This window comes from Populus euphratica, unplaced genomic scaffold (assembly GCF_000495115.2).
Source record: "Populus euphratica unplaced genomic scaffold, PopEup_1.0 scaffold2142.1, whole genome shotgun sequence".
Classification (NCBI taxonomy): Eukaryota; Viridiplantae; Streptophyta; class Magnoliopsida; order Malpighiales; family Salicaceae; genus Populus; species Populus euphratica.
The window spans coordinates 10,884-19,472 of record NW_011501988.1 but is presented as its reverse complement, the minus strand read 5'-3'; the positions used below and the strand labels follow the sequence as shown (position 1 = coordinate 19,472).

The following is an 8,589-nucleotide window of genomic DNA, read 5'->3' as shown; positions in this document are numbered from 1 at the left end:
AAGAATCATTGCCTTCACGACGAGCTAAACTCGTGCAAGCATGAGGCATTCACAGTTTCTTTGATGTATTTAAACCAATAGAGAATTGATTTTGCGGATAAGGGAACGTGTTCGTGTTGTAGAATCCACTGCTTAAATTGTGCGATGCACATTCATCTAAATAAGAATATTAATTATGATTATAAGAAGTAATTAATTAGTTGATTGTGTGTGTGTGTGTTATAGTTGATGGAGCATGCATGCCATTAATACAGCAAGTAGAGGTTGACTCTTTTGCTCGCATCATCGTAGAGTTTACCGACACCTTTTTAAATGACTTTAATCGCTTATCTACAATGCATAATTGCGTTTTTAAGTTTGCATTTTAATTAATGCTGCATCTTGTCTGTATACAATGAAACAATTTTTATCATCAGTCTGGTCTGGTCTTCAAATTAATCTATCTGGTAGATGCTCCATGCTTCTTCCATTGCCGTCAACATCAATCAAGAGTTTGGCTTCGTTTGAGGATGCTCTAGAAGTCGAAGGAAAGTAATGGCTTGTGATCATATATATATATATATATATATATAGAGAGAGAGAGAGAGAGAGCTTGAGCATATATATATATATGCTTGGAGCTTAGGTTTTTTATTATCCGATGATAACACCCACTTCATCAAGTTATGTAACGTTATTAGAGAATCATCCCTCCCTCCAACTCCTTGAGATCTTGCGGGTGAATGTGATGTAAATGTGAAGTTGGGGATTGAAATGCACATTTTAAAAAAATTAGTGACTTGAATACAAAATTCGTCAAAAGATGTCTTCAAGTACCGAGAATCACAGGCTTCAACTGCTGATTGACCAGTTGCTCCCTTGGGAACACTGAACCTACTCCTTTCAAACCGAAAAAACCTTCTTATTAAATTCTGAAAAACATCGTTTAATTAATCAAATTTTATATTTATTTTTAAAAATTTATTAATTCGTGTATCATGTCAAAATCATTAAAAATTTATCTAATTATTAACTTCTAAATCTCAAAAATTAGTAAAAATACACATAACCGGGATTCTCACAACTACAAAAAAAAAAAAGAATAAAAAAGAAAAAAAAAAGGAAAAGAACTCCCCATCGCCAGGGAACTGAAAACCTTTAGACGGCCTTCCACGACTCCAATATAAAAACCCAATTTCATTTTCCTTATTAAAGCACATCAAACGTCAGAATATACCTTTCACACTGCTCTTGGATAATTAAGTATGCGTCCTTCTATCTTTCTCCTCTCAAGCATGCATCTAGATAACATAGTTTTAAAATTCATTATGCAAGAAGGCTGAAGTTGTGGGTGAGGAGAATTGATCTAATTTTTTAAAAGAAAATTAAAACAATGTCATGACTATTTTTTTTTTTTTAAAAAAAGGCTTACGGATTAATAAACGGGTTCTTGATCATATTAATCCTGATTGAATAGATTATTATTTTTATTAGATTAACCAGATTTTCTTCTATTTTTTAAATTTATATCAATTCAGACAATTAATAGTAGTTTGTAACACCATGTCATGAAGAATCAATGGTTGGGCAGTGAACTGAGGGGAGCAATTTAATTCGTCAATCCCATGTGTCTTGAAGCAAAGGCTCTTCGTTCGTTAGCTTGGGATTGGTCTTTTCGAAGTAACGAACTGACCCAAAGCTACATTTTTCCCTATTCAATATTGTAAGACTACTTGAAACAAAGAAAAGATCACAGAGCCTAAAAACAGAACTTGAGATTGACTCCTTTTATATTTTCTTAAGCATGCGTGATAATATATATTTTTTTTAATAATTGTTTTCTGAAAAGAACATTAAATTAATATTTTTTAATAATTTTAATGTGTTAATATCAACAATAAAAAAATTATCTTAATATATTTTTATTTAAAAAACATGAACATCACATTACTTGATAGAGTCAAAAGTCATTTGTAATATTGTAATTCGTGGAAGCACTAACAAGTCACTAAAAGCCATGGTTTATTTTTTTAGTTTTATTGTTTCAGATACCTCCCAAACATAAACTAAAAACACTTCCAACGTCAGAGATTAATTCTCCATCTAGATTCCGTTCACACCTTTTTTTTTTTAAAAATAAATAATCATGTTTACCTTCTATATAGGAGAAGATTATGGCCCTCCCAACATCCATCAATTTTTACTTGAGGAGACCTCTCTTATTCGAGGAATGGATAGGATGGATGATCCAACTGGAGACCCTTTAGCAGTGCAGACTAATTATCAGTTTCAGTTGCATGATTTCATTGATGAAGCCAACTTCGATCGGTACATTGATCTAATTCGAGGAGAGAATGAAATCACTGCTTTCGATTGTGATCTTATCAATGGCTTCTTGGTGGATAGCCAATTTGGTCTGTCCACAGGAGATACATTTGATTGTGATCTCATCAACCATGTTCCTGCACACACTTCTAGTGCAATGGAACAGGATCCCAATTACGTCCCCATTGCATTGCCGAGTTTTGACGGGGACATGGGATTAGGGGCTGAAGAAGATACTGATGAGGAAGACTCTTCTGGAACCACCACAACGACTAAGAAAACGAAGAAGGATCGATCAAGGACATTGATCTCGGAGCGAAGGAGGAGGGGTAGGATGAAGGAGAAGCTCTATGCTTTGCGGTCCTTGGTTCCAAATATAACTAAGGTATGTATTCCTATATATGTGATCCTGACCTAACTTTAAACTTTGACATTACCATTAATGCCAGAGAAGCTCGAATGCTCAAGCTATTTATAAGTTAAAGATTATCAGTATTCGATTCCGAGCAAGAAATTTGTTAAATGTATTTAGGACTGCATTTGCTCTTTATATTGCTGTACTGTAACAGTAGTAGGGACATTCCCAGGTGACTATGTACACACACACACACACACACACATATATATATCATGACACTAATCCTTGGAGAACTACAGATGGACAAGGCCTCCATAATTGGGGATGCCGTCTTATATGTGCAAGAGCTGCAAATGCAAGCCAATAAGCTAAAAGCTGATATTGCCAGCCTTGAATCATCCCTAATAGGATCAGATAGATATCAAGGGTCAAATAGAAATCCAAAGAATCCTCAAAATACAAGTAACAACCATCCAATTCGCAAGAAGATCATCAAGGTTTGTTTAATTATGATACTTTATTTTGACTAGCACAACAAGTAATTATACTATTAAAACTTGTTTAACTTTGCATCTGGGGTTTTAGATGGATGTGTTTCAAGTGGAAGAAAGAGGGTTCTACGTGAGATTGGTGTGCAGCAATGGAGAAGGCGTTGCAGCCTCGCTCTATAGGGCTCTCGAGTCCCTTACAAGCTTCAGTGTTCAAAACTCAAACTTGGCTACAACTTCTGAGGGGTTTGTATTAACATTTACTTTAAATGTGAGTTTTCTTCACTATCTTCGTCAAGCTTTCTTTGATTACTTCATGCTGTTTATTCATGGATTGATAAATATATGATTATTGCCGAAACAGGTTAAAGAAAGTGAGCACGACATGAACTTGCCAAATTTGAAGCTGTGGGTTACCGGGGCTCTTTTGAATCAAGGATTTGAACTTTTAACGGCTTAATGCATCTGTTTAGCCCTGCCTCTACCCTCTCTCGAGCATATGAAGAATTAAAAATGAGATTAAGACAATAATCATCATGCTTATGATTTAGAAGCCGTGAATCTTGAGACATTTTGTACTTATGGATGGCTTTTAATTTGTTTCTTTGTCCAAGAAACACAACTCCAATATGAAATATACTAATTTCCCATGACCTGTATCGTTTAGCCGCACACAGAATAAAAGTCAAGAACAATTTCAGTTTTTTCTACTCTGTACATGAAGGGGCTGAAAGTCAGCTCATTTAATTTATTAATAAATTGGTACTTATTTGTGCAACCTTGGAGCCGCTGACTTGTTTAAAGAGGCATCATTATATCTGGCCTGGAGATGAATAATCCCATTTTTCAAGAAAAAGAGTTTAACTCTTGTAGTTTATCGTAATCAACTAACTACTTATTATAGTATTAAAACTAATTAAATAGTTATTTGACGAGCAGTCACCATCTGCAATTTGAATCCTCTTTTTCCAAAATTATCATCTTTATAGATCGACACATTTTATATAATGATTCTAGATCCTTGTTTTTTAAAATGAGAATTAAATAATAAAAACAAGAATTAGTGGTTTTTTTAATCTAAATTAAAAAACTGAAACAATTGAAATAGAAAGTGTTGTGCTGGGCTTGAAAAAAATAGAACTGCAAAGAACAACTTAAGATAATAAATCCTATCTAAATTGTCTAGGCAGGTTCATGAGAGTTCAGGTCTCCTTGAATGAATGTGATTTAAATTTTCTAGGCAAAGCAATTTTCTACCTCCTTTGCTCCTCCTTCACTTCTATTTATTAACTAAATCTTGGAATTTAAATTTTAAATTCCAAAAGGAAATTGTTCAGCGAGAGTCCAAGGCTGATTTATATGTTGACCACTTCTCCCATATAAATGATGTCGTTGCTTCAGTTCTGAGGGAAACAAAATATCCTTGCCACATGTGAACCAGAGATGGAAGAGTCTCTTCCAGCCTTCCACGTAAGTCTCCAAATCCATCCAGACCATACATGTGCCAATCTTCTTTATTTCTTACAGGTTCGCTTGTCTCCTTGCCACACTATCTTCTGCATTTCAGAGTAGAATGGACCAGAACCAGCAGGGCCTTACTGGACCTCTACAATTACGCTCCCCTGAAAAAAACCCTTGCCCTCAAGGTGAGGGTAAGCACCTTTTAGCCAGGCTTCCTCAACCCATGCTACATCTTCTCTAAGTTGTCATTCCCATTTTAACACCTCTTCTCTCATATTGGCTTCTTTTGTCAAGGATCTCAACAGGTTCGGGTTTAGTCTTTTCCTTGGTATAAAAAATTGATAGCCTTGGTTCAGGAATGGTGCCTTTCCGACCCATTTCTTTAGCAGTAAGACATGGAACATCTGTGAATATGTGCTTTTTCTGGAAGATCTAACTGGTACACCACCTCTCTTACTTTCTTCAAAATTTTGAATGGCGAAATATTTATATGCTAATTTTTTTTTTTGATTTACCCCAGGCTAGTTTGTGTGCACCACGACTAATCTCCATGACCCACTGAATACCCTGTAAACCCAGTAAGCATGTAAGGCACCACGGGGGTGACAGACGTGCACGCCAGGACTTGAACCCAGGTGCAGTGGAAGAAAACAAGCCCCTTCCACCGCTAGGCCAAACCCTGAAACTTCTTTGGATGCTGGATTGTTTAAATGGCTGGAGTTGGAGGTAAACCCATTTGCCCTCTTTAAATTGGATCTCGTTTCTTTTATTGTCTGTCTGTCTGTCTCTTTTGCCTCTTTTGTGCCTTAGCTAAGCTGTATTTGATTTCTGCAATTTGTTTTGTTTTCTTTTGCAATTGTTCCTCTGCAGCTTGATTGTTGGCAAACCTTGGAATAAAATTCATAAGGCTTGGGGGCAGGTAGCCATAGGTTTTTAAATGGGATGGATCGAAGGGAAGTATAATAACTAGTATAATAGCAGTATTTAACCATGGTCAACTAGTTTGACCAAGGGATTATTCTTAATAAAACATCTCAAAGATATTTTATTAGTTGTTTTTTATTGATCATTAGTATGTGAGTGATATATAATAAATATTAATAAATTAATTCTTTAAACTTGAAAAAACTCTCCAGGATCCTTGTTAAATATTATATTATGTGGTAGTTCATTTATTAGTATTTAAAAGTATATTTATATCAATATTTTATATTATTATTTTGTACTTGAAGTATTAATAACTTCTTAACTAAAATATATTTTATAATAACATATCTAATAATATAAGATATCTTTAATTTATGGTAAATATTTATTTTAAATATAGATATATCTCACAATTTAAATGATTGGTTGATGTGATTAACTATTGAAAGTAAAAAGACAAAGAAAATGTTAAGTTTAGAAAAGAGATGCTGATTCAATTTAAATTGGAACAATGTTTAGTTATTGGGTCATATTTGGAGCTATATTTTAAATTTTAGTTTGGTTTAAATGGTTAGAAAGCTAAGACATAAGCCTAAAACATTCATGAGAGTCCAAGACTTAATTTTGCCATTTAAAAGTCCAAATCTTAGCATCAAAAGATAAGTTTGAATTTGTCATGCAACCCAAACACTACTCAGTGTTTAGCTTATATCTCTAGTTGTAGAAGTCTAAATACACTAATTTTTTTTGTTGAAAAGTTGAGATAATTTCCTAGAACTTTCATGAAGACAATCTGTTTAAATTCTGATGTTAGCAATGATGTTTTGTTCAAATAAGAAGATAAAGATTGTCACCAAGTAAAGATGTGGTCACCCACTCAACAATTAGTTACAAATTAATAGTTTCAAATTTTAGCCTATAAAATAAGATATTTGCTATTTATTTAAGCATTTTAGTTTTTAGATCAAGATCATGCTTTTTATTTTTTCTTTATATTTTTGTAATGTTTAAGTGTTATTTCATGTTATATTTTTCTTCATATCTTATTTATACTTTTCATTTCTGATACGCTCCAAGCAAGGTCAAATTCGGATTTTTATGTAAAATATGCAACTATCCAGTTTTACGGCAATAATTATAATTCTCAATCCGACCGTTGGATCGAGTTGAAATTCTACATGGAGTCTCTTTACATGTTGTCCTATATTGGGTTAAAATTCCAGATTAACCAGAGTTTGGAAAGGCATTGCAATATGGGTCAATAGAGGTTGTATAAATTTTGTTATGTATTTCCTTTTGACTTGTAGACTTCCTATTTAGCTATGATTTTTTTTCTAAAAGAATGTAGCAGCTTATTTTGAGAATATCCTAATTCTCTAAAGATCTTTAATAGGTTGCAACATAGTTTTCATGTGTGATAACAATTCATAAATATTTCAGAATTCTTTTCTTACAAGAATTCTTCATTTATCTTAGTTACAAAAAGGAAAGAAGACTTTAGAATAAATTCTACCTTCAAATCATATTTTCTAGTCTATTTGGGACTTCTTAATAGTGACAAATTTAATTCTAACATATTTAGGATGATAATTTTTAGATTTGTATTATTTTCTTCTTAGTTTTTAGGTTATTATTAATTATTTGGATCAATTGTAAGTGGGCTTCATATAAGTCCACCTAAGAGGGGTCCATTATGGTTTATTTAATTTTAGAGTGATTATAAATAAAGGTATAATTGGACATGTAAGTTAGATAATTATTCGTTGGGTGGGGGTCTCCGTTTCTATTAGTGCTGGTACCCAGATACAAGTTATTTTTGTGTCATATTTTTATCAAACCTGATTTACCTGAATTTTCAGGAATTGATGTCTTTGTGTATGGGTTGTATGATCACGAGGTTCGCATTAATACGATCTAGGGAAGGTCAAATTTAGATTTTTATGTAAAATATGCAACTATCCAGTTTTACGGCAATAGTCATAATTCTCAATTCGACCATTGGATCAAGCTGAAATTCTATATGGAGTCTCTTGACATGTTGTCCTACCTTGGCTTAAGATTGCAGATCAATCGGAGTTTGGGAATGCATTTAAATATGGGTCAAAAAGCCTATATGAATTTTATTATTTACTTCCTTTTGACTTGTGGACTTTCCATTTGGCTAGGCTTTTTTTTCTGAAAAGATGTAACAGTTTATTTTGGGAATTTTCTAATTCTCCAAAGATCTTTAATGGGCTGCAACATAACTTTCATATGTGGTAATGATTCATAAATATTTTAGAATCTTTTCCTTATAAGGATTCTGTATTCATCCTAGCTACAAAAATAAAAGAAGACTTTAGAATAAATTCTACCTTCAAATCAGATTTTCTAGTCTATTTGGGACTTTTTAATGGTAGCAAATCTGATTCTAGCATATTTAGGATGATAATTTTTGGATTTGTATTATTTTTATTATTTTTTTCTTAGTCTTTGGATTATTATTACTTATTTAGATTAATTGTAAGTGGACTTCATATAAGTCTATCTAAGGAGGGTCCATTAAGGTTTATTTAAGTCTAAAGTGATTATAAATAAAGACATAACCATACATGTAAGTTAGACAATTTAGATTAATAAAACTTCTTGTTTGACACATTTTGTGTGTGTTGGTGAGATAATCTCCCTTCCATGGTTCTCTAAATAACTGAAAAATAACTTATTGAAGAACAACTATCTTTATAGCATCATCCTTATATTTCTTGTTTGCAAATTAATATTTGTTAGGTGAGGGTCTCCGTTTTCAATAGTATTGGTGTCTAGGTACAAGTTATCTTTGTTTCACCCTACTATCAAACAAACCTGATTTACTCGGCTTTTCAGGAATTGGTGTCTTTGCATATGGGTTGCGTGATCATGAGGTTTGCATTATTTGGTATTAGAGCTTGGCTCTATTAATCAGGTTATATCCTTCTAAGATTTTTGTTTCTTGTTGTTTCCGTAAAAATTCCTTAGTGTCTAGTTTCTTTTTCTCCTTGATTTTGCAGCATATTTAAAAAATAGTTATTTTGT

General features: G+C 32.9%; 1 protein-coding gene across 2 annotated transcripts; it reads left to right on the top strand.

The window, feature by feature from the left end:
* The first annotated feature begins 2,181 nt into the window (after positions 1 to 2,181).
* On the top strand, positions 2,182 to 3,855 carry LOC105118708 (transcription factor FER-LIKE IRON DEFICIENCY-INDUCED TRANSCRIPTION FACTOR). 2 transcript variants are annotated; one of them, XM_011016717.1, is made up of 4 exons: positions 2,182 to 2,689; positions 2,962 to 3,159; positions 3,248 to 3,421; positions 3,515 to 3,855. In XM_011016717.1, exons 1-4 carry the CDS (start codon positions 2,210 to 2,212, stop codon positions 3,608 to 3,610), a joined length of 948 nt encoding a protein of 315 aa, XP_011015019.1. In that variant the 5' UTR covers positions 2,182 to 2,209; the 3' UTR covers positions 3,611 to 3,855. The 2 variants fall into 2 exon arrangements, with proteins under 2 accessions (XP_011015019.1, XP_011015021.1); XM_011016719.1 differs by having other exon boundaries at positions 3,248 to 3,396; positions 3,515 to 3,632.
* Positions 3,856 to 8,589: the final 4,734 nt, after the last annotated feature.